Here is a 22974-nt window from a genome sequence, read left to right as displayed (position 1 = left end):
GGGTTCCTAACACACGCCTTACACGGAAGCCCGGGAAGAGGACCGTTATGGACGCGGCTCCCACTGGCAGGTCCACATCCTCCTTCACCATGCACGGGGGATATAAAGGATTAGAAATCATCCCTTTTTGTTTCATTAACAAGCAGAAGAGGTTTTCTGTTTTGGTTTGTCCCGGGATGAGAGGTGCCGGTCAGGGAGACGGGCTCCGAGCCGGGATCCTGGTGCTGCTGTCCCAGTTTCCAACCTCGGCCGACTCACGGGGACTCCCTGCAGCCTCTTAAGAAGCCGGCACAGCGCGGCCCGTCGGCGCTGCTGTAAAGACGGGCATGTGGAGGTGTGTGCAGAGAGCTCCTCTCCGGGTCCCTTGCCCAGAAAGGCTCAGCGACTGGCAGCTGTGTGTTTGGGGTCCACCCACACAGGGGCACCCCAGGGCCTCCAGCTGGCCCTAATCTCATTCAGCTCCCTTCTCTCCCCAGACCTCTTCCTTCATATGAGAAATGCAATCTCCAGCCCACCCCGCTGAGAAGCTGAAGCAAAAGCAATAAAAGGCTTGACATTACTTGAGCATAAAGAGTTCTGAGGATATTAAATGACCACATGTTAGCTTTTAATAAGACTCTGCCGTATTTTAACTTTCCAATGAGTTTTATTCCCCAAACCTGGTGTTTGCAGGAAAATTAAGGATTAATGAAACTAAGATAAACTTAGTTTGTCAGAAAGAAAACTCACCAGGTGAACTGATCCTTACCATGTTATAAAATCATTTTGGGGGTGGGGAGCTAGTCCTTTGCTTTCATAAAAGCAGTCTCCTTTGCAAATTTCTTACACATGTGCCTTTCAACAGATAACACATAAAATTAATCAAAATACACCAGGCAGTGATTAAAAGTCGATCATTCAAAAGACAATGTGGCAGCCGAGAAATACGGCTGTGAAACGCCAAGGGGGAAGAGCAGAATGGAACATCCAGGTGCACGGGGCTCATAAGTGTTTAGAAATGTCTGTGTAATACACAAAGGAACGGCAACAACACAATAAACCGCAAGACGCCAGAGTGACTGGAAGGTGGGCGGGGGGTGGGGTGGGTGGGTGGGGAGTGAGAGAAGACAGGTGTGGACATGATGGAAGAATGCAGAAAACAGCCATGACGTCACGAAGCACCATGTGGGGGGGAGGGGCAGAGACATGGGGGTGTGCACTTACCTCCCACCTACAGATCCCCTCTCTAGCGCCCTCCACCCCCAGCACTGGGCAGCTGGAGCTGCAGGAGACATGTTCCCCGTAAGCTCCACACACACCGGCCCATGCAGTCCCTTAGGCACCAATGTTTTTACATAAATGTACATTAATGAAGACTCTACGCGCTAAACTCTGAACTTGAGCAGTTTCACCCTGAGAAACTCTTTATGCGCTCATTCATTCCAAAAACATGGGCTCTTCGGTTCTCTGGCCAAGGCTACAGCGAGCTGCTCGTTGCCTGTGGGAGTGGGGAAGGGGTCCAGAAGATGCTGAGAGGGGCAGGAGACTGAGAGCCGGGGATTCGGGCCTCATCAGGAGGAGGGGGGCTGTGTCAGCTTCACTTCACCTCTGAACGACACACGGAGTGTCGTGTGTGCGCACGTACGTGCACGCGTGTGTCCATAATCTATACAGAGTGTATATGTGTAGTAAATTTTCTAGGGTTCATTAGGTTGTGTGGGTCCTTTTATTTTAACTAGTCCTTTAGACTCCTTTTATGAAGCTCTCGGTTAAAAGAACTCTCCAAAGCATTATGCAAAAGAAGTCCTAGAAGCGAAATGAAAGCTCTGGTGCCTGCTGTGCTCTGAAGGCTGGTGTTCCCACCAAATTCACGCGTTGAAACCTAACCCCCGAGGTGACGGTACTAGGAGGTAGGGCCTTTAGCAGGTGATCAGGTCATGAGGGTGGAGCCCTCATGAATGGGATTAGTGCTCTTTTAAACGGACCCCAGAGAGCTCCTCAACCTTCCACCAAGTGAAGCTACAAGGAAGCGGCCGTCTGCAAGCTGGAAGAGGGCCCTCACCAGAAACTGACCGTGCTGCACCCACCCTGACCTGGGACGTCCAGCCTTCAGAACTGTGAGCAACAAATGTCTGCTGGCTACAGCCACCCAGTCGATGGTATTTTGTTACGGCAGCAAGAGTGGATGAGACAGCGCTCAAAACAGGAAGAACAGACAACCTGGGCCCCAGCACCCAGGAGGTGGTCAGTGCACAGGAGCCACGTGAAAATGGACCAGACACACACCTGCATATGCAAAGGTACACCCACTCACAAAGGTGTACAGAAAAACACAGGGAAGCTTTTGGGTCACTGTCTTTTTTTTTTAAAATGGGATCATTCTACATGGACTTATGTCCACCTTGACTCTTCTGACTCAAAAATACCTGCTGGGAATCTTTCTGAGTCGACTGGTTTGGCTCCAATTAATTCTTTTAAGTGGTTGCACATATCGGAATATGGGTGTGCCACAATTTATTCACACTTTCAGCTGCTGAGTAAGTTCACAGAATAGCCACGTTTTATTTTTTTCCTTTAAAAAAAAAATTGCAGACAATGCTACAAAAAAGATGCCTATGCAAATACTCCTAAGGGCTGGCGCTTCCATTCTTATGGACAAGATTCCCAGAAGCAGGACTGAAGGACAAGCATTTTTAATTTCAACAGGTGTTACCCAGATGCTTTCCAAAAGGCCGTAACACTTCACATCTCTATCACCCGTACCTGAAAGTCTTCTCCCGCCATCACTGCCAGCAACAGGGGCTATTACTCTTTTAGGGGTTTTGCCACTTTGTGGGTATGAAGTGGTATATCCCTATATCCCTTGTCTGTGAACTGCCTCTTCACCCTCCGTCCATCATTCCTCTGGATTTCCCAACTTCATACCCCTAAGAGGGACATCATCTTGTTCTTGGATTTTTACTTTTTACATTTAAATCTTTAATCCATCCATCTATTTTTTATAAGATAGGGGTTCAACTTTATTTCTTCCAGATGAATCTGCAGTTGTGTCAACACCATTTATTAGATGAACTATACCTTTCCCGTCACCTCTGTCAGCCATTCTACTGCATGTTTCCACAGTATTTTCTATATTTTTCTACTGGCCTCTTTGTCTATCCTCATGCAATACCATAATAATTTGATTATAGTGGCTTAAAAAATGTTCCCTTTTCCACACTTTCCTTGGTAATTAATTCTTGGTCATTCTTTTCACATAAACTCTAAGATTATTTTATTCAGTTAAAAAAGACATTGCTGAGATTTTCATTGGAGTTGTGTCCTATTTAAATACGAATACTGGGAACGGTAGAACTTTCCAGATGGCAAGTTTCCCACCCAAAGCCAAGGTACGCACTTCCAGCCTTTCAGGCTTTGTTTTCTGTCCGCCACTGAGGATTTCACGGCTTTCTTTTCCTGGGTCCCGTGTGTGCAGAGAGGGCTGGACACTCACACTCAGACCGGTCAATGTGACGGCTCCCCTCGGGGACCTTGGATCCCCTGCAGCTCAGGCTCTCCCCGAGAACCCTCTGCTTTCAGGCTTTTGTTCTGGCCCAGCCCGGGGGTGGGGGGCCAGGGAAGAGCCCCCCAGAGTGTCCCTCGGGCAGTGTGCAGGCCCCACCTGTCCATCGGCCTCCAGTTAAGAGGCAGGGCTAGCACTGGAGCCGCTCTCAGAAGACAGCGGGGTTGTAACCCCACCTCCTCCCAGCCCTGTTTTCATCACTGTCACTTATTTTTCCTTTTTGCTATATACTAAAATCAGAGAAAAATGAAAGGTTTCATCAGTGGTTAAACTAAGTCTAAACAGAGTAGCCTCGTGCCACCACGACATGTCACGTCCCTGGAAGTGACATTAAAGAATATGAATCAGTTTATGATTCATCACCCCTGGTGATCAGTTCCAGCTACGCAAATGTATTTTAATTTCGTTTTGCTCATGATGTGCTAATAAATGTAGGTTATAGATAATTCAGCCTGTTCCCTGGGTCAACAGCACCGTTACTACTTCTAGTTTTATAAATAAGATGAGCTAAATAAAGCACAAGGCATTGCAAAGTAACTTATCGTATGTAGTGTGACATCTTATCTATCTCAGAAGGCAAAGAAGCCCCGGGGTTCTGCGTTAGGCCAATCCACACATCCAGGCACGTCTAAGGTGCTAAGTCGGACAATCTGCGTGTTGAAGAAAATCTGGGCGTGATGCTGCGACTGTACCCAGCTTCTTACACCTGCCCTAGAGATCCGTGGCAGGGAGGGTAAGGGCAGGGACCCTGGAGTCAGCCCGACCCTGTGGAATTCACCTGAGGTGGCCCTGGCCTGCACAGAGGAATTAGGCCCCTGAGTCTCAGTTTCCTCAAAAGGACACGCACAGGACTGTCGTGACGATGAGATTAAATAAGGGAGGCGCGCACCTTGTCAGGCGCGGGGCTCAGCCAGTGGCAGTCACTGTGACTGATGAAAACTTAACTAAGAGCCGGACCCCTCATCACTAAGCCCCAAGCCCCCGACGGGGAAGCCGCGAGAGTGGCCGGGAACAATGCCGCATCCCTTCCTGGCTAAATGGGGACCCTCGTGGCCGCCAGAAGGAGACCCTCCAGTGGCCAGCCCCCCTCAGCATGCTGCCTCGGTCCCAACACGGGCCCCGCGCCTGTCAGGCTGCTGCTGCACCGCGACGCCCCCAGCAGGCCAGGACTGGCCCCAGGACCCTCGCCGGCCTTGCAGGATCCATCGGAGCCGCAGGAAGGCTCCCGACCCCGCTGGCTCCTTCAGTTCTAGGCACTCTCTAAGGTCCCTTCAACGGTCTCTTCCCTTTTCATAACTTGCCTTTCTCTTGAGCCATATGTGTATTTCCCTAACCAGGAAGGCAGGAATTAGTAGTATTTAAGTTGACAGGGGCGGGTTGGTCCTTGGTACTGATATTAGAGACACTGGTCAAGTGGATGACGGCCCACCCTCTCCTGTCCCATCCTTTTCTCTGTTTTGAAAACTGCATTATAAAAGGTCTGCAAAGATTGCCATAGTTATTCAAACTTCGTACATTAAAAAAGGGAGAAGTTTGCAAGCGACCTGAAGGGCCGGGGAAATGCCTGCTTACTAGGGGTCGAGGAATTTTAGGATCCTTGGAGTAGACGGATGATGTTTCACGCCCACTGGGAGTTGCTGGAGGCCGGGGAACACAGAACCGCCCAGAGAAGCAACAGCCTCGGCACTGCCTCTGCCACCGGCCGGGAGCCGGAGACGACAGTTGTCCAGCAGTCGGCCCCTCCTCCCCCCGACCCGGGGAGCAGAGGAGGCAGGACTACAAAGGTCAGTGGAATCACAGTCCTGGACCTGCGTCCCGGCCAATGAGGAGAAAGTGACGGAGGCGTAGTCGGGCTGTAAATGAACTACCTTTGGCCCTGGACGATTTCCTCGTCCCTTCTATGATAAAGGCTCAGCAGCCATTCAAGCCAGCTGACAGTCTGCAGGCAAAATGATGTCATTCCAGTGAGGGTAAGAAAACGACTCTGCTTTCCCCCAGGTTACAGCTGGCTACTACGTAGGACTGTCTCCTTTAATCTTCTTTTCCCCAAGTCGAGTTAAATGCCTGCTTAATAACTTCCTGCCCACCCATCACTCACACAGGAACTCAGTGTTCTAAGAATAATGGAGAAACACCACCACTGCCAGACTTAGGATCAAAGCCTAATGACCGTAGAAGCAATTTGGGGAACATTTTTAGACTGGATATATTGGGAGGGAAAGTTCACACGAGACAGAATAGATATGTAATTAAGCTTTAGAATTCTGGGACAGTCAACGAATATAACCGAAAGTATACTACCTCTGAAATTATAAATCCCAAAACCATTTTAAAGCTATTAATTTCAGAAAAGAGAAACTAAAAACCAAAGCAGCAAAGTACCTTGCTTCTCAACAATCCATTTTCTCCATTTATCTTACTGCTCTCCCCCAAACTCCCCTTCCCCCCAACCGGCTCACTAGTTCCTTACAGAGATTACAGGCAGGAAATGACATTGGGTGCTTTTAATGATTTCTTACCTTAACTATGCTGATAGGCTTTCGAGATAAGTGAAAACTTGCATACAGCAAAAATGTCAAAATAAAAATGAAGGCTCTGTACCTGAAACACAAAACAGTGGCAGGGATGACATAAAATAAGATAAGATGCCGTATGATCCCGCAACCCCACTCCTGGGCATACACCCAGACAAAACCGTAATTCGAAAAGATACATGCACCTTCTGTTTGTTCACAGCAGCACTAGTTACAATAGCCAAGACGTGGAAACAGCCTCAACGCCCATCGACAGGTGAATGGATAAACGAGATGTGGTGCGTATATGCAATGGAATATTACTCATCCTTAAGACAGAATGTAACAATGCCGTTTGCACCAACATGGATGGGCCTAGAGATTATCATACGAAGTGAAGTGAGTCAGAAAGCCAAAGACAAATATCATATGATATCACTTATATGTGGAATCTAAAATATGACACAAGTGAACCTATCTGCAAAACAGAAACAGACTCACAGACATAGAGAACAGACTTGTGGTTGCCAAGGGGGAGGGAAGCGGATGGGAGGGCTGGACTGGGAGTTTGGGATCAGTAGATGCAAACTACTACATAGAGAATGGATAGACAACAAGGTCCTACTGTAGAGCACAGGCAACTGTAGTCGATATCCTGGGATAATCCACAATGGAAAAGAATATGAAAACGAACATATATATGTATAACGAACACACACATGTATCACTTTGCTGTACGGCAGAAATTAAACACAACGTTGTAAACCAACCATACTTCAATTAAAAAAAAAAGGTGCATTAAGAATCCATTCCAACGGGATTCTTAAATTTCCTTATGCTGTATTTTTTTTACTTAGTCCTACATCAAAGATCAATCCTGTTTATAACACCACTACAATATTTCAAAAATGTGCCACTTTTACTTTGTTAATTGAAACTATTTAAACCATCATGAGAAAAACTAACCAAAGAGAAACCTGGGACACAGATGTACACATGGGTTTACAAAGCAGACAAAAACGAATGATGATTTAGTTCGTAACGAAATCAGCTGCAAGCGACTTATAAGCCTGCTACCCTGGGCATTTAAGATCATATTTATTTTTTACTTTTTAGAAGGACACAGCAAGGCAGAAATATAACTATTTCACCGGCCTCAGTGAGAACAACTCAGTGACGCTGACAAGCTATGAATAAGGCCAATGGCATAAAAATTAGTGGCCCAAAGCCCTGCTGCTGCGCTTGGTTTATGAGAAAAGCAGTTCGAGAGGAAGTGCTGAGGTGTACGGAGACCACAGACAAGAAGATACTTTAGCAAGAAGATGAAAGTTCATTCAGGTCTACATGTGGTTCTAAATGTTTGAACCACCCTATAGAAAAGCGGCCCTTCGGGGAAGACAACGGGTCAGGAGGATAAAGTCCTTGGGGCCCCTAACCCTGAAGAACCCGTCCTGTTCTGGTCTGCAAAGGCCAATCACCTTCCAACTGCGTGCGGGCTTAAACCCGTAATGACCCAAGGCGGAGGCAGGGGCGACAGAACAGACAGGGGCCGCAGGGGGGCCACGGCCCCCGGGGAGGCGGCTCATTCAAGGCCCTCGATGAGGAGAGGGCCTTCCTCCTGTCTCCCACCCACGTTTCCAATGTTGTGATTTACTTCTCAAGGGTAGCTTTCTGGACTAACACGAAGACTCCTGAGGGTGTCTGGCTCCCTGGCCACCAGAAAAGGCAGGAGTCAAATAAATATTGCCAGCTTTTTAACAAAAGGTCATATTTCAGGTGGGAAAAAGGGCTTGGTAGTACCGTGGGACTCAAACCGTCAACCTCCAGAACACCTGCGCTTAGCGAGGGCACACCACGCCGACTTCATCAAGGAAACACTGACTGATGGTTTTCCTAGGATTTTTCTCTTCGAACCCCTGCCAATGAGCAGGTAGGAAAAAAGTGAAACTGAAACCCAGTGAGTGTGTCGTCTATCGCAAAGAACACAGACTATGCAAGTACAGTGGACCTGTAACAAAAGTCTAGGCTTTTGTCCTTGTGTTTCTGAAAGTCATCTGTTTTGGGAGGGGGTGGAGGTCTCTCAATTCCTTGCTGGAAGCTCTCCACATCCCACCCCCTGCTCCTCTGCAGCAGCTTATGAAGGTTCTAGGCCACTGGAACTTTCAACACCCGAATTTCCAGCCCATAGCTAGACCCATTGGTTGCTTGATGCCCACTTGCTAGGGCTAGTGTGGACTGTGGGGGACCCCGATCGGCCCCCATCTGGGTACAGAGCTCCCTTTTCCCATCTCCACAAGGAGTAAGAAAATACTCTCAGTCTGAGTTGCCTCCAGCCCCTCCCAAATCAGAGTCTGAGAGGATTTGGAGCCCTCAGTGATGCTACACACAACCAGCTTACAGGTGTGCCATCGGCCAGGAGACTCTGAATTTCATCATCACCCAGCTCACAAGGACTTGGAAAGAGCAGGTCTACTTAAATGGGCCTTGGGGGGCTTCCCTGGTGGCGCAGTGGTTAAGAATCCACCTGCCAATGCAGCGACACGGGTTCGAGCCCTGGTCCGGGAAGATCCCACACGTCGCGGAGCAACTGAGCCCGTGCGCCACAACTACTGAGCCTGTGCTCTAGAGCCCGCGAGACACAACTACTGAGCCCGCAAGCCACAACTACTGAGCCGTCGTGCCACAACTACTGAAGCCCGCGTGCCTAAAGCCCGTGCTCCGCAACAAGAGAAGCCATCGCAATGAGAAGTCCACGCACCACAACGAAGAGTAGCCCCCACTTGCCGCCAACTAGAGAAAGCCCACGCACAGCAACAAAGACCCAAAGCAGCCAAAAATCAAATAAACAAATTTAAAAGGAAAATGGGCCTCAGGTTCATGGTCTCCACTCTCTACCCAGAACATTCCACTTATAAATATTCTAGTTTTATTAAGTGCATTTAATATATTTATTAAATAGAATAAATAAACCCCGAAATAATGAGCTCGTCCATATGCCTCGATCAGGTCTGAAGACCCCTGGGGCCCTAACACACCTGCATTCGTTCCTAGGCTGCCAAGCTGTCCAGGTTATTGGAACCCAGCGGCCATCCCCGGGCCCTCGCCTTCTTGTCTAGCGGGCGGTCTTGCATGGGATGCTCACCTGCCCAGAGCCTGCAGGGCTGGAAGTGGTTCCCATGACCGCCCCGTGCTGGGGATGCCGCACGCTGGAGCACAGCCGTGGAAGCCCCGAGAACACCGAGGGCTACGGAGTGGAGAACCTGTCTCCAGACATTTTCAGTTCAGTTCTGGGTGGAGGTGAAACACCTTGATGAATCAGGTCCTTTGGGAAGAGTACTGGCCTGCCAGTTGGCAGGGTTCTCGGAGGGAACCTGCTCTGCAGAATCAGGGCAAAGGGTCAACCTACCCTGCAAAGCGGGAGTTTCCTAGACACACACAGAAGGTATGTCGCCTAAAGAGGAACCCGATCTTTCATTTCGCCAGGATCAGGCCAACTCTACTCCCTCTGTTTTCAAATCCTTCCTCTCTCCTTCCTCATCTTATTACGTAGGATTGGAGGAGAGGGGAAGACCCAGCAGCTAGAGGCTGAGCTTTCCACTTCTGGAAGGCCTAAACACAGCCCCACTGGTCACTTTTAAACCACTGTGGGGCTGGTGCCTTCCTAGCGGCCATGGCAATACCCCCGTCCGGGCGAGCGAGCAGACTTTTTACTTCTGCAGGGTTATCCTGGGTTATGGGGATTAAACAATCCTCCAGAAGCCCTTTCTCATTTTGTAATTCTATCCTCGTCCACCCTCTTCCTTTATCACTTGTGAAGCAAGGACTTTGGATAATATTTGTTTCCTTTTATCCATCTTGCAGTGGGTTGAATACTGTCCCCCCAAAAATTGATGTCCACCATAAATTTTAGAATGTGGCCTCATTTGGAAATCGGGTCTTGCAGAGGTAATTAGTTACGTTGAGGTCATACTTAACTCACGTACGACCTAAAATCCACTAAGATCCTAAGTCCAGCTCCGTGTCCTTATAAAAGGCCAGGGGGAGGGCTTCCCTGGTGGCGCAGTGGTTGAGAGTCTGCCTGCCGATGCAGGGGACGCGAGTTTGTGCCCCGGTCCGGGAAGATCCCACATGCCGTGGAGCGGCTGGGCCCGTGAGCCATGGCCGCTGAGCCTGCGCGTCCGGAGCCTGTGCTCCGCAACGGGAGAGGCCACAGCAGTGAGAGGCCCGCGTACCGCAAAAAAAAAAAAAAAAGGCCAGGGGGAGACACAGAGACAGACAGGGAGGAAGGCCACGTGGTGACGCAGGTAGAGCTGGACAAGGAAAACTAGGACCGCCAGCAGCCGCCAGAAACGGGAAGAGGCAAGGAAGCGTGCTTCCCTTGAGCCTTCCATGGGAGTACGGCCCTAGCGACACCTTGATCTCAGACGTCTGCCTTCCAGAACCACGAGAAAATTAATTTCTGTTCTTTTTTTTTTTTTTTTTTTGCGGTACTCGGGCCTCTCACTGTTGTGGCTTCTCCCGTTGCGGAGCACAGGCTCCAGACGCGCAGGCTCAGCGGCCATGGCTCACGGGCCCAGCTGCTCCGCAGCATGTGGGATCTTCCCGGACCGGGGCACGAACCCGCGTCCCCTGCATCGGCAGGCAGACTCCCAACCACTGCGCCACCAGGGAAGCCCCAATTTCTGTTCTTTTAAGCCACCCAGTTTGTGGACTTGTTATAGCAGCGCCAGGATACGAATATAATCCGATACTTTAATTTCTGCTTTGTGTTACATTTAGGCTTATGAATATTAAGCAAATACAATTAAAAATGAATTATTTAAACCTTTACTTCATCAGTGTTCCACTTACTTTCTGTCACAATAGATAGCATTCTCTGTATCCACCAATACTACAAGAATAGTGTTTGGGTTAACCCCAAGTTTCTAGCAAAAAAAAGCCTATTTCAGCAAGGCACCTTCAAAGCTTCCTCAGCGATGTTCTAGAATGCCGCAGGCATTCCCAGACAATTCAGAGACTCAAGGGAGAATATTGTTTCCTTATCTGAGTGTTATTTATCTCGGTCATATGCAAATAAGTAAAAAGTTCTTTAGACGAGAGTCACTGAACAGTATTGTTTGGCACAGAAATTAGTAAGAAGACATCCCTAATTTAGGAACAAGGAAACGAGGCATACCTTGTCTCTCCAGAGCACGCTAAAGGAGGGCCACGACGTCAGTGATGTTATCACTGACCGCCTGGTTTAGGGGCTTTCTGCGTGGTCACCCCTCAGAGGAGCTAGTAAAACCTCTAGTAGTCAATAAGGAGTTTGTGGGTACGTACTTTGAGGTTACATAGATATCCTGTTCCTCCAACCTTCCCCCCGTCGTGTGTGTCCATTGATGATCCTTGCCTAAACCAAGCAGCCCTGATGGTTTCAGGGGGCGACGCTCCAGCGTGGACACTCCTGCTCTACTTAGCAGCTGGCGTTGTACTGCAGGAAGGAGCTTTCCTTCCTCCCATTTATGCGTTATTTGGTTATAGCAGAATGGACTCACTGGATGCTTGTTTTATTCAATGGGCTATAATCCATTACTGGTATCGTTTATTTCAAATCTCATCCCAGACTGGGCCAGTGAGCGCCCCTTCATTTTTAAGCACTTCCTTATTTCTTGGCACAAGATATTCCAGGCTCATCTCACTTTCCCTGCCCAGTGCTGACCCAGCCTCCAAGGATGCCTGACTGGCTCCTTCGGTGGAAAACGTTACAGAGAAACTGAGATCCAGTACTGGGTGTGCTCACTGCTGCCGGGGTGTTACTGTTCCCAGGGCCCCTCAGCGGGCAGAGAGAGGGCATTTTACATACACGCACACACGACCCATACCTACACAACACACACACACACACACACCCACTACAGACACACACACATATTTCTCCCCCTACTTCCTCTCCAGTTCTTCTTGATATCTTTAATTCCAACCCAACACCACATGGTTCATTCTGTCCCTCCTCCCCCCGCCACCAATATTCGTAACTCCTTTACCATCAGCGAGAAGCTGTCTCTCTTCTGTGTTATTCCTGACAAAGATGCATAATCTGAACCTAACCATGAAGAAATGCCAGACACACACACAACAAGGGACAGTCTACAAGATAAATGGCCTGTATCCTTCCTAAATGGCAAGCTCATGAAAGACAAAGGACGGCCAAGAAACAGCTCCAAATTAAAGGCGACTAAACCCACAGGACAACCAAATGCAAAGTGGGGCCCCAGGCGAGATCCTGGCCCAGGGAAAAAAAATCTATAAAAGACATTATTGGACATTTGATATAATTTTGAGTATGGACTGTGGATTAGATAAGAGCATTATAACTGTTAAACTTGCTTATTTTGATCTTTGTGTGCAGTTATATGAAAATGTCTTGTTCACAGGAAGTACATACTGAAGTATTTAAAAATAAAAGGGCATAATGTCTTTAACTTGCTTTCAAATGGTTCAGGAAAAAATGTGTGTGTGTGTATACGTACATCTACACACACACACACACACACACACACACACACACACACACACACACACACACACACACACACACACACACACACACACACACACAGATGAGAGAAAGTAGGGGGAGAAGCAAATGAGGACAAATGTTAAGAATTTGTCTGCCAGTTGAACCTGGCCCCCCACGGCTGGACCAGAGGCGATTCACCATTTCCTCTGCCCTAGGTTCACTCAACTCAAGACGGAAAGTCCCAGAAGAGAGAGGCCCGTAGCCCACCTTAGGTCCTCTCCTGCCTCCTGCTGGACCTGGGCTATGGCGGAAGGTCACGGGGCTGCCATAATGGGATGGAAAATCCTGAGACTCACCTACCTATCACACCTGCACACAAAGGAGGGAAGTCAATTCCCCAAAGGAAATCAAAGTGCTGTGAGGAAGAGGCAACGCATGCTGGGTAGAAAAACAGAAAAAATGTCCTTCGCAGGAATGTTAGAAGAAAAGCTAATTCTCTTCTTTTACAGCTAAGGAAGCTGAGATCTAGAAAGGTTAAATAACCTTTCAAGGTCAAAGAGCAAGTTGGAGGTAGAGATGGAATAGAAATGAAGACAAATACGCTATCTCCTTGCAACTCACAGTGTGGTCTATGGACGCAAAGCACCGCATCACCTGGGAAATGAAGACTCAGTCACCACCCAGATCTACTGCGTCAGAATCTGCATTTTAACATGTTTCAGGTGATTCCCAGGCACACTAAAGTGTGAGAAGCACCTTTCTATCTCTGTAGGTCTCAACCTTAAAAAAAAAGAATAGAATTTGTGATTATAAGAGTTCTACAGGAGCTCCTGGTAACATTCTTATTTTCTTCTGTGAGTTTGAAATTGTATCAAAATAAAGTTTCAAAACAAGGGAAAGATAAACACCCGCTAAATAAAAGGGAACCACTTGTGGCTAGATTAGCAGTAGACGGGAGACCAGTGGACAAGCGAACTGCTGTGGCAAGAGCCAGATGTCTGAAGTCACACCTGAGATCCTGTGGGCGCTCCACCCACCAGCCTGGGCCTGAGAAGCTGCAAAAGGCGCGGAGGCCAAGAGTGCGCCGGTGAGACGGAGCTGAAGGGATTCAGAACACGCTGCTGCAGCATCAGCGTTATTTTGAGCAGAAGACGCGTGAGTCCTGAAATCGCTTATCTGCCTAAAAGCAGAGCCTCTGAGAAAGAACTCAGCTGTCATACATCCTCCCCGGGGAGCAGCCAGGACAGACTGAGTCTTAATGCCAGAAACGGGACGTGTCCACATCACACCTAAACAGACATTGGCACAACGGTATCCTAGCTCTCAGCTAGTCTCCTAAGGGCACATCTACCTTTCCAAAAAGTTACCTGTTCTCCCAAAAGCACCTTTCTCTTGCCCCTCTTCCCTTATTACGATGGCATACAATCCCCAAATTCTAAGGCCCCCTGGAGTCACGTTTTTCTGTGAACTCCCACACATACGTGGTTAAATCTGTCTTTTCTCTTGTGAATCTGTTTTTCTGCCAGTTTAATTCACATGCCCCCAATCATTCAACCTAAGAGGGGAGAGGAACAATTCTTCCTTCCCAACAGAGGTCAGCAGGGGAGAAAACCCACTGAGAGTGTGGGTTAGAGACTAGACAGCCCAGCTCTGCACTCCGCCCTCACCATCCGCCTGCTCCAGGGAGTGTGGGACTCACGAATCTCCTGTGAGAGAGCTTCTCAGAGCACACCAGGCGCTCTCAGAACACAAAGTGATCTGCGTGTAACTTGTTCAGGTTTCATTTTCTCTCTGAAAGTCCTGACCCAGCGAGGCCACTCACTAAGCTCAGAGTTAATATACTTATTTCACCCACAGCCCTTTTATTATCCTGCCAGTAATCAGTGGTCATTTTTCTGTGGGTGGGGGCCAGGATTATCTTCAGTGGACCAGAAACCACTGAAAACCTCAAAGGTTTTCAGTCTGTCTGTCACTGTCAGAACCAAAGATGGACAGCTCAGCCGTGTTCCTGGTCACCGCTTCCATCACCAATAAACCATTCAACAGTTATGGGGAGGCTGGTCATCCACGTGCGTTTTATCATGAAACTGGGGGCAGGGGGCACTGGCTGCACGGAGGCACCGTGCCCAAGGACTTACCACTGATCCCTGGAGAACGAGACGATGAAGCGAATGCCGGGGGGAAGTGGGGCCATTTACGTCTCACTGACCGTGGAGCTTCGGTCACGAAATAAGATGCTTCATAAATAGGTTCTTAATCCTGGGAAGCATGCAGGGGTGTCCTGTGGGGTCTCGCCTCCCCTCTTCCTTCCAGCAGAGGCTCGGCTCTCTATAAGGAGAAGGAGGGGTGGAAAAGTCAAGTGTTCTGACAATGGCACCGTCGGAGGCCCTGGCAGAAGTAACCGCACGTGGTGTGGTCACCCAGCCCACAGCAGAGCTGGACTTCCCTGCAACAGGGCACTCCCACCACGAGAACCACCAGGTAGGGGTAGAGCATCCGTCCTCGGGAGGGGTGGGGGGCAGCTTGTTCAAAGGTCACTGAAATGAACTTCACATGATGTGTAAGAAAGAACCACTGATTACAGAAGAGCTAACACCTATCCTTCTCAAACTCTTCCAAAATACAGCAGAGGGAGGAACACTCCCAAACTCATTCTACGAGGCCACCATCACCCTGATACCAAAACCAGACAAAGATGTCACAAAGAAGGAAAACTACAGGCCAAGATCACTGATGAACATAGATGCAAAAATCCTCAACAAAATACTAGCAAACAGAATCCAACAGCACAGTAAAAGGACCATACACCATGATCAAGTGGGGTTTATCCCAGGGATGCAAGGATTCTTCAATATACACAAATCAATCAACATGATACACCATAGTAACAAATTGAAGGAGAAAAACCATATGATCATCTCAATAGATGCAGAGAAAGCTTTCGACAAAATTCAACACCCATTTATGATTAAAAACCCTGCAGACAGCAGGCATAGAGGGAAGTTTCCTCAACATAATAAAGGGCATATATGACAAACCCACAGCCAACATCGTCCTCAATGGTGAAAAACTGAAACCATTTCCACTAAGATCAGGAACAAGACAAGGTTGTCCACTCTCACCACTATTATTCAACATAGTTTTGGAAGTTTTAGCCACAGCAATCAGAGAAGAAAAAGAAATAAAAGGAATCCAAATTGGAAAAGAAGAAGTAAAGCTGTCACTGTTTGCAGATGACATGATACTATACACACAGAATCCTAAAGATGCTACCAGAAAACTACTAGAGCTAATCAATGAATTTGGTAAAGTAGCAGGATACAAAATTAATGCACAGAAATCTCTGGCATTTTTATACACTAATGATGAAAAATCTGAGAGTGAAATTAAGAAAACACTCCCACTTACCATTGCAACAAAAAGAATAAAATATCTAGGAATAAACCTACCTAAGGAGACAAAAGACCTGCATGCAGAAAATTATAAGACACTGATGAAAGAAATTAAAGATGATACAAATAAATGGAGAGATATACCCTGTTCTTGGATTGGAAGAATCAACATTGTGAAAATGACTCTACTACCCAGAATCTGTACTCTACTACAGATTCAATGCAATCCCTATCAAACGACCACTGGCATTTTTCACAGAACTAGAACAAAAAGTTTCACAATTTGTATGGAAACAAAAAAGACCCCGAATAGCCAAAGCAATCTTGAGAACGAAAAACGGAGCTGGAGGAATCAGGCTCCCTGACTTCAGACTATACTACAAAGCTACAGAAATCAAGACAGTATGGTACTGGCACAAAAACAGAAAGATAGATCAATGGAACAGGATAGAAAGCCCAGAGATAAACCCATGCACATATGGTCACCTTATCTTTGATAAAGGAGGGAAGAATATACAGTGGAGAAAAGACAGCCTCTTCAATAAGTGGTGCTGGGAAAACTGGACAGGTACATGTAAAAGTATGAAATTAGAACACTCCCTAACATCATACACAAAAATAAACTCAAAATGGATTAAAGACCTAAATGTAAGGCCAGACACTATCAAACCCTTAGAGGAAAACATAGGCAGAATGCTCTATGACATAAATCACAGCAAGATCCTTTTTGACCCACCTCCTAGAGGAATGGAAATAAAACCAAAAATAAACAAGTGGGACCTAATGAAACTTCAAAGCTTTTGCACAGCAAAGGAAACCATAAACAAGACCAAAAGACGACCCTCAGAATGGGAGAAAATATTTGCAAATGAAGCAACTGACAAAGGATTAATCTCCAAAATTTACAAGCAGCTCATGCAGCTCAATAACAAAAAAACAAACAACCCAATCCAAAAATGGGCAGAAGACCTAAATAGACATTTCTCCAAAGAAGATATACAGACTGCCAACAAACACACGAAAGAATGCTCAACATCATTGATCATTAGAGAAATGCAAATCAAAACTACAATGAGATATCACCTCACACTGGTCAGAATGGTCATCATCAAAAAATCTAGAAACAATAAATGCTGGAGAGGGTGTGGAGAAAAGGGAACATTCTTGTACGGCTGGTGGGAATGTGGATTGGTACAGCCACTATGGAGAACAGTATGGAGGTTCCTTAAAAAACTACAAATAGAACTACCATATGACCCAGCAATCCCACTACTGGGCATATACCCTGAGAAAACTATAATTGAAAAAGAGTCATGTACCGAAATGTTCATTGCAGCTCTGTTTACAATAGCCAGGACATGGAAGCAGCCTAAGTGTCCATCGACAGATGAATGGATAAAGAAGATGTGGCACATGTATACAATGGAATATTACTCAGCCACAAAAAGAAACGAAATTGAGTTATTTGCAGTGAGGTGGATGGACCTATAGTCTGTCATACAGAGTGAAGTAAGTCAGAAAGAGAAAAACAATACCGTATGCTAACACATATACATGGAATCTAAGGAAAAAAAAAAAAAAGGTCATGAAGTACCTAGGGGTGAGACGGGAATAAAGACACAGACCTACTAGAGAATGGACTTGAGCATATGGGGAGGGGGAAGGGTGAGCTGTGACAAAGTGAGAGAGAGGCATGGACATATATACACTACCAAACGTAAAATAGATAGCTAGTGGGAAGCAGCCGCATAGCACAGGGAGATCAGCTTGGTGCTTTGTGACCGCCTGGAGGGGTGGGATAGGGAGGGTGGGAGGGAGGGAGACGCAAGAGGGAAGAGATATGGGAACATATGTATATGTATAACTGATTCACTTTGTTATAAAGCGGAAACTAACACACCATTGTAAAGCAATTATACTCCAATAAAGATGTTAAAAAAAATAATAAACAGATGGACAGTGGAAAAAAAAAGAAAGAACCACTGAATTCCTCTTTATCTGGAAGCCCTCCTGAGATCAACCTGTTCACTCCCAATCACAGTACTCTGCAGAGCTAACATTCATATTCACAGGAGACCCATATGTGCCCAGTGGTCGCACCAGGTGCTCCACCACCAGAGTGCCAGGGAACTGGCCGTGCTCCATTCCCCCAAGCTGTGTCCCGGGCTACGTCTGAGCCAGTAACAGAGAGGAACATAGGCCTGGACAAGGTGGCAGGTCATGAAGCCCATCATCTGACTGTGGCTTTGCAATGCAGTTAAATGCACGAATGCCGTGGGAATGAACTTCAGCTCGTCTGTGCCACCTCATTTCTCACACCTGTGGTCACCTCAGCGGCCTTGGAAAACGGCCCCATTCTGTAGTCAGGGCTGAAGGCAGAGCCAGACGGGAAGGAAGGCGCAGGGAGGCCTGGTCTCCTGCCCCAAAGCCAACCTCACGACTCGTGCCATTCTTCAGTTTTTCTCCTATGTTCGGTGACAAGGAATCTTCGGGACCCATGCATTAAATCACACAGCACACAGTGCATGCAGAAGCATGCACTGTTCCACCTTAATGCTTATCGAAAAGTCACAGGTTATATAACGGTGTTCAAGAAAGCGACTTTTGACTAAACATTCATCTCGAGTTAAAGCTGAAATGTATTCAGTGTCTTTAAACAACTTTCTTGAGAGAACAGATAAGTAATAGCAAATAGCTCCGATTTAGAGGACCTCAACTATTCCTCAGCGCCTGTGTCTTCCCGATTAAAAGAGTTTTCCATGTTCATTCCCGCTCTCCCTCCAGAGTGAGTTTTCAAAATGCACCTTGCCGAGCTCTCCCACCCTCCCCACTGCCCCCACCTCCTCTCGGTGAGGCACTGAGGCCCCTCCGCTCCAGCCAGGGGAACTACAGCTTTGCTCTGGGCAGCCAGCCCGGCCACTCGGCCTGCACCCACACCCCACCGGGGCCCTAACTGTGTCACAGCCGCAGCTCTTCATCCCACCAGAGTGCCACCTGCCCCGACAGCTGACCCTGGGCTGGGTAATCCCAGGCACGCCACTGGCTTTCTGCTCCCTCACCTTCCTCAGCTAAAAAATAGGGATGATGGTACCTACTTAGGGTTGTTATAAAGATGAAATGAGTGATCCATGGACAGCCCTCAGCACAGAGCCCGGTGGGGAGGAGATGCTCCGTAAACAGCAGCTGGTGTCGTCTCAGTAGAAATCAGGGAGGAAGGCCCAGCGCTGCAGGCAGCCACCTGGTCCCCATCCCCTGGTTCAGAACCCAGCACAGAGCGAGCGGTCAGGAGATGCGCTGAACCAAGCTCTACAAGTGCTTCGAAATGTTTTTGCTCAAATCTCTATATTTAAAAAAACCATTTTACTAAAATTCTGCTCAGAATGAGTGGACTCCTGTTTGGGCCTAAGTATACTTTGAGAAACAATCTTTGAGTGACTCCTTTAGAGTAAAGGATTTGGGCTAAGTTTTATAGCACCTGGAAATGGATGGTCAGAGTCAACTTTCCTCCTCTGTCCAGATGCTGCTTCTCTAGGTACCTATAGCTCATCTGGAAATATTCTATTGCCATCTATTACATCGACTAATCAATGAACCTCAATTCAATTCTGGTAAAACCTGTAATGTTAAAAAAAAAAGAAATCCAGAAGACATTGGAAAAGTCAGCAGGAAAAAAAAAATATCTTGATTTCCTTTTAAAACCATGGTTCTTACCTCTGTAAAATGGGTGAACTCAAGCGCTATAAGTTTTCACTGTAAGTGCAATTAAGATGTGTAAACATAGAGATTTTACACGTAGGACATTAAGAGCTCTATTTAATGAGGCCCCTTCCTCCAAAGCCTGGACGGTGCCCACTGAAAATCATTCCAGCGACAGCCAGTCAAGACCGCCAAGGTCATCAGTGACAAATTCCGTGCTCTCCTGTGAGCCCCACTGCCTTGTCGAGGAAGAGGCCCGGAGGCTGATCTGGGTTGGCTGGACGCTGTGGGGCAAATTCAGGTTGGTCCAGTTTCCCTCAGTGCTCTCCTCCCTCCAACCTGCTTCCTCTGGGCAGGTCTCCTCCAAAGAGAGGGCGGCAGAACTGGAGCAGATCACTTGGTTTAAGCCCCGTTTTTGGCACATAATCCAAGCACATAAAAAAGAAAACGTACTTTTAAAAAAACGGCTCTTAATAGGCACCCTTGGAACTCACCACTCCAGTAGGGAAAAGTGTCAGAATACCCAGTTTCATCCTACTGTTAAAGATAGCAACTTCAGAAACACCCCATTAGAGCATCTCTCTTACAATCTAAAATATACATTTTTATACCCATGTTCCGGAAGTGCCCAACCTACTCTATAAACTACATAACTATAAAATGGGATGACCTGAGGGCAATACACATTCTGGAGCCCAACCCTCAGCACACTACCTGGGGAACAGTTCGTACTCGCTGGAGACGAAAATGAGTCTCAAAAGCAATGATGCGCATAACACTGAAAGGGGGCGGGGGGAATGCATGTTCCCCAAACAAGTTTTCAGACATTTTTCTTTTAGGGGAGAGAGAGAGAGAGAGAGAGAGAAAGAGAAAGAGAAACACAACTTCCTTTTCAGAGAAAACACTTTGTATGGTCTGTGCTTTAAAGGCTGTAAGCAATATTAAAAATTAATGACAATAACCAGTATTTCTTTCCTGGGCTTAAATACAAAAAGGAATCCTCTACCTGTACCACTTTCTCCCACCAACAAACAGAACCTCAAGGTGGCGGGTACAACACAGAACATGCAAATGCCGTTCCAAAACCACATGGTGAGACACTGGAGGTCTAGAGCCCTGGGTTCTCAAGGTTGACCTTAAAAGACATTAAAGAAGGAGCCATGGGGGGAGGGGGAGATCTAATCTAGTTACCAACTCGAACATCCTCACACAATTCAGATTCAAGGGCAGGTGGGCACTTTCCAGACAGAAAGCTCAGGGAGAATAAAGGGAAGGCGGGCTTTGGAATTCCACCCGGAGAAATTCAAACCTGGCGGTGTGCAGAGGGGCCTTCCAGGATCCTGGTCGCAGTCCTAGGTCGCCAGGTCCCCAGGATCAGCAGCGTGGCTGCAGGGGCTGGGAGGGCCGGCGGCTGGGGGGTGTTGGAAAAAAGAGCCTGACGGTTGGGGCCCCGAAGCCGGGTGACTTTCCGGGGCTTTGAGTCCAGTCAAATCCCTCCAGGAGGCTCACCGGCTCCGGGAACCAGCTGCTCAGACGAACAAGCCGAAGGCCCAGGGAGCCGGCGCTCCGAGCCTCCCGCCGGCTTTGGCGTCGGCTCCTCCCCGGCGGCCCGTCCCGGAGGAGGACTGGCGGGCACACCCACGTCCCGCCGCGCCGCCCACCCCGCGCGGGGCTCCCCTCTCGAGCCCCGGGCTGGGCTGTCACCGCGGTCGCCCGGTCGGGGAAAAGGCCCGGAGGACGGCTGGGCTCGCCCCCGCCCGGGGCTCCGCTGGGCGGCTGCTGGCCGGGCACCGGATCCCCCGGGGTCCGCTCGCCGGGTCCGGGGGCGCCCGGCCGCTCCTCCAGCCCCGCCCCCGCCCGCTGCAAGGGCCGCCCCGGGCCCGGGGCCCGCCGGACGCCTCCGCCCCGGACGAGCACAAAGACGCGCGCCCGGCGCAGGGACCCCCGGCCTCCCCGCCCGTCGCCCGCGCTGGCAGGTGTCGCTCGGCCGCGGCGCCCGAGCCCCGCGGCCCGGCCGGCGCGGGCGGTGGGGAGGGGGTCCCCGCGCCGCCCGCTCCCCACCGGCCCCCTCCCGGTCCCCGCGTCTCACCTGCGCCCCAGGCCGGCGCCCCGCTGCCCGGCCCGGGCGCCGCCGGCGCTTCCTGCTCGCGACTTCCTGGGGCGGCGCGCGGAGGCCCCGGCGGCCCTTTCACTTTCCTGAGGCAGCGGGGCGCCCGGCCGGGCGGTGGCGGCGGCGGCGGCGGCGGCTCGGCCCCTCCCCCTCATCCCCTCGCCGGTCCTCCCGCGGCCCCGGAGCGCACCCGGAGGCCCAGCCAGCCCCGGGGAGGCCGGGCGGGGACGCCGCCACGAGGAGACCCCGGGCCACCGCCGCTCAGGACTCCTCCCCGCGGTCCCCGCTCCTTGCACCTGCCTGCGGGCGCCCGGGCTTGAGTTCGAAACTGACCAAAGAAGAGCTCCCCAAGGACCCTTTGTCCTCAAGGTAAGTCCTCCCGGACAGCAGCGGAGCCGGGCTTCCCGAGAAAGGACCGGCACTAAAGGGGGCCAGCCTTGGTCTCCTGGACATTATTCTTATTACCTCCTCTCAGGGGTCAGACTCATGAGACTAGCCTCGTATTAAGTGAAAATGGGGCCCACGATCGGCTGTGGTGAACCATCTTTGATCACACCTGTGTGTGTGTGTGTGTGTGTGTGTGTGTGACACGCCCCTCACGTGGCTGTGCTGGAGAACCGCACTGGGTCTCAGTCTCCTGAACCAGACGGACCCTCCCCGGTACCATAACAGGCTTCCCACCTCACCCAGGAACAGCGTTCGCGAATCCCACGCTCACTTCTTGCCAAAAAGTGACCGGGCACCGCCCCGCACAAGCCTGATTATTTTCCTGGGGTACCTGCAAAGCACCCGCGGTAGACACATGGCATCTAAATCCAGCCCAGGTGCCCAGCTCCTAGGAAAGCACCTCCCTGGAAGGGCCCAGTGAGGCAGAAAGCATGTTTTGCAGAAGAAATTGCAGGAAGAAGTCTCCCCCTTGTTAAAACAATGCTTAAAGTTAAAACCAATCCAAGCAGGAATAAAGACGTTGACGTAGAGAATGGACTTGACACAGGGAGGGGCAAGGGTAAGCTGGGACCAAGTGAGAGAGTGGCATGGATATATACACTACCAAATGTAAAATAGATAGCTAGTGGGAAGCAGCTGCATAGCACAGGGAGATCAGCTCGGTGCTTTGTGACCACCTAGAGGGGTGGGAGAGGGAGGGTGGGAGGGAGACGCAAGAGGGAGGGGATATGGGGACATATATATACATATAGCTGATTCACTTTGTTATAAAG

At 49.1% G+C, this 22974-nt stretch overlaps 1 protein-coding gene across 2 annotated transcripts in view; it reads right to left on the bottom strand.

Moving 5' to 3' along the window:
* The window catches only part of SLC37A1 (solute carrier family 37 member 1), a gene marked incomplete at its 3' end in the record, with an annotated part of 67916 nt that extends 46122 nt beyond the window's left edge, over nt 1–21794 (bottom strand). Inside the window, exons 1-3 of one of the 2 annotated variants that reach the window (XM_082655084.1) lie at nt 21734–21794; nt 14695–14884; nt 6061–6142 (exon numbers count right to left, since the gene is read on the bottom strand). In XM_082655084.1, coding sequence (XP_082511210.1) covers nt 6061–6142; nt 14695–14750 — 138 coding nt within the window. In that variant the 5' untranslated portion in view covers nt 14751–14884; nt 21734–21794. Of the gene's footprint in view, nt 1–6060; nt 6143–14694; nt 14885–20953; nt 21045–21733 lie in introns of those variants that run through there. The other variant, XM_082655085.1, reaches the window with a different exon arrangement.
* Between the last annotated feature and the right edge of the window lie 1180 nt (nt 21795–22974).

Source organism: Grampus griseus (assembly GCF_964374135.1).
Source record: "Grampus griseus genome assembly, chromosome: 5".
Taxonomy (NCBI): domain Eukaryota; kingdom Metazoa; phylum Chordata; class Mammalia; order Artiodactyla; family Delphinidae; genus Grampus; species Grampus griseus.
Note: the sequence above shows the minus strand (reverse complement) of the source record. Positions and strands in the feature narration are given on the sequence as shown.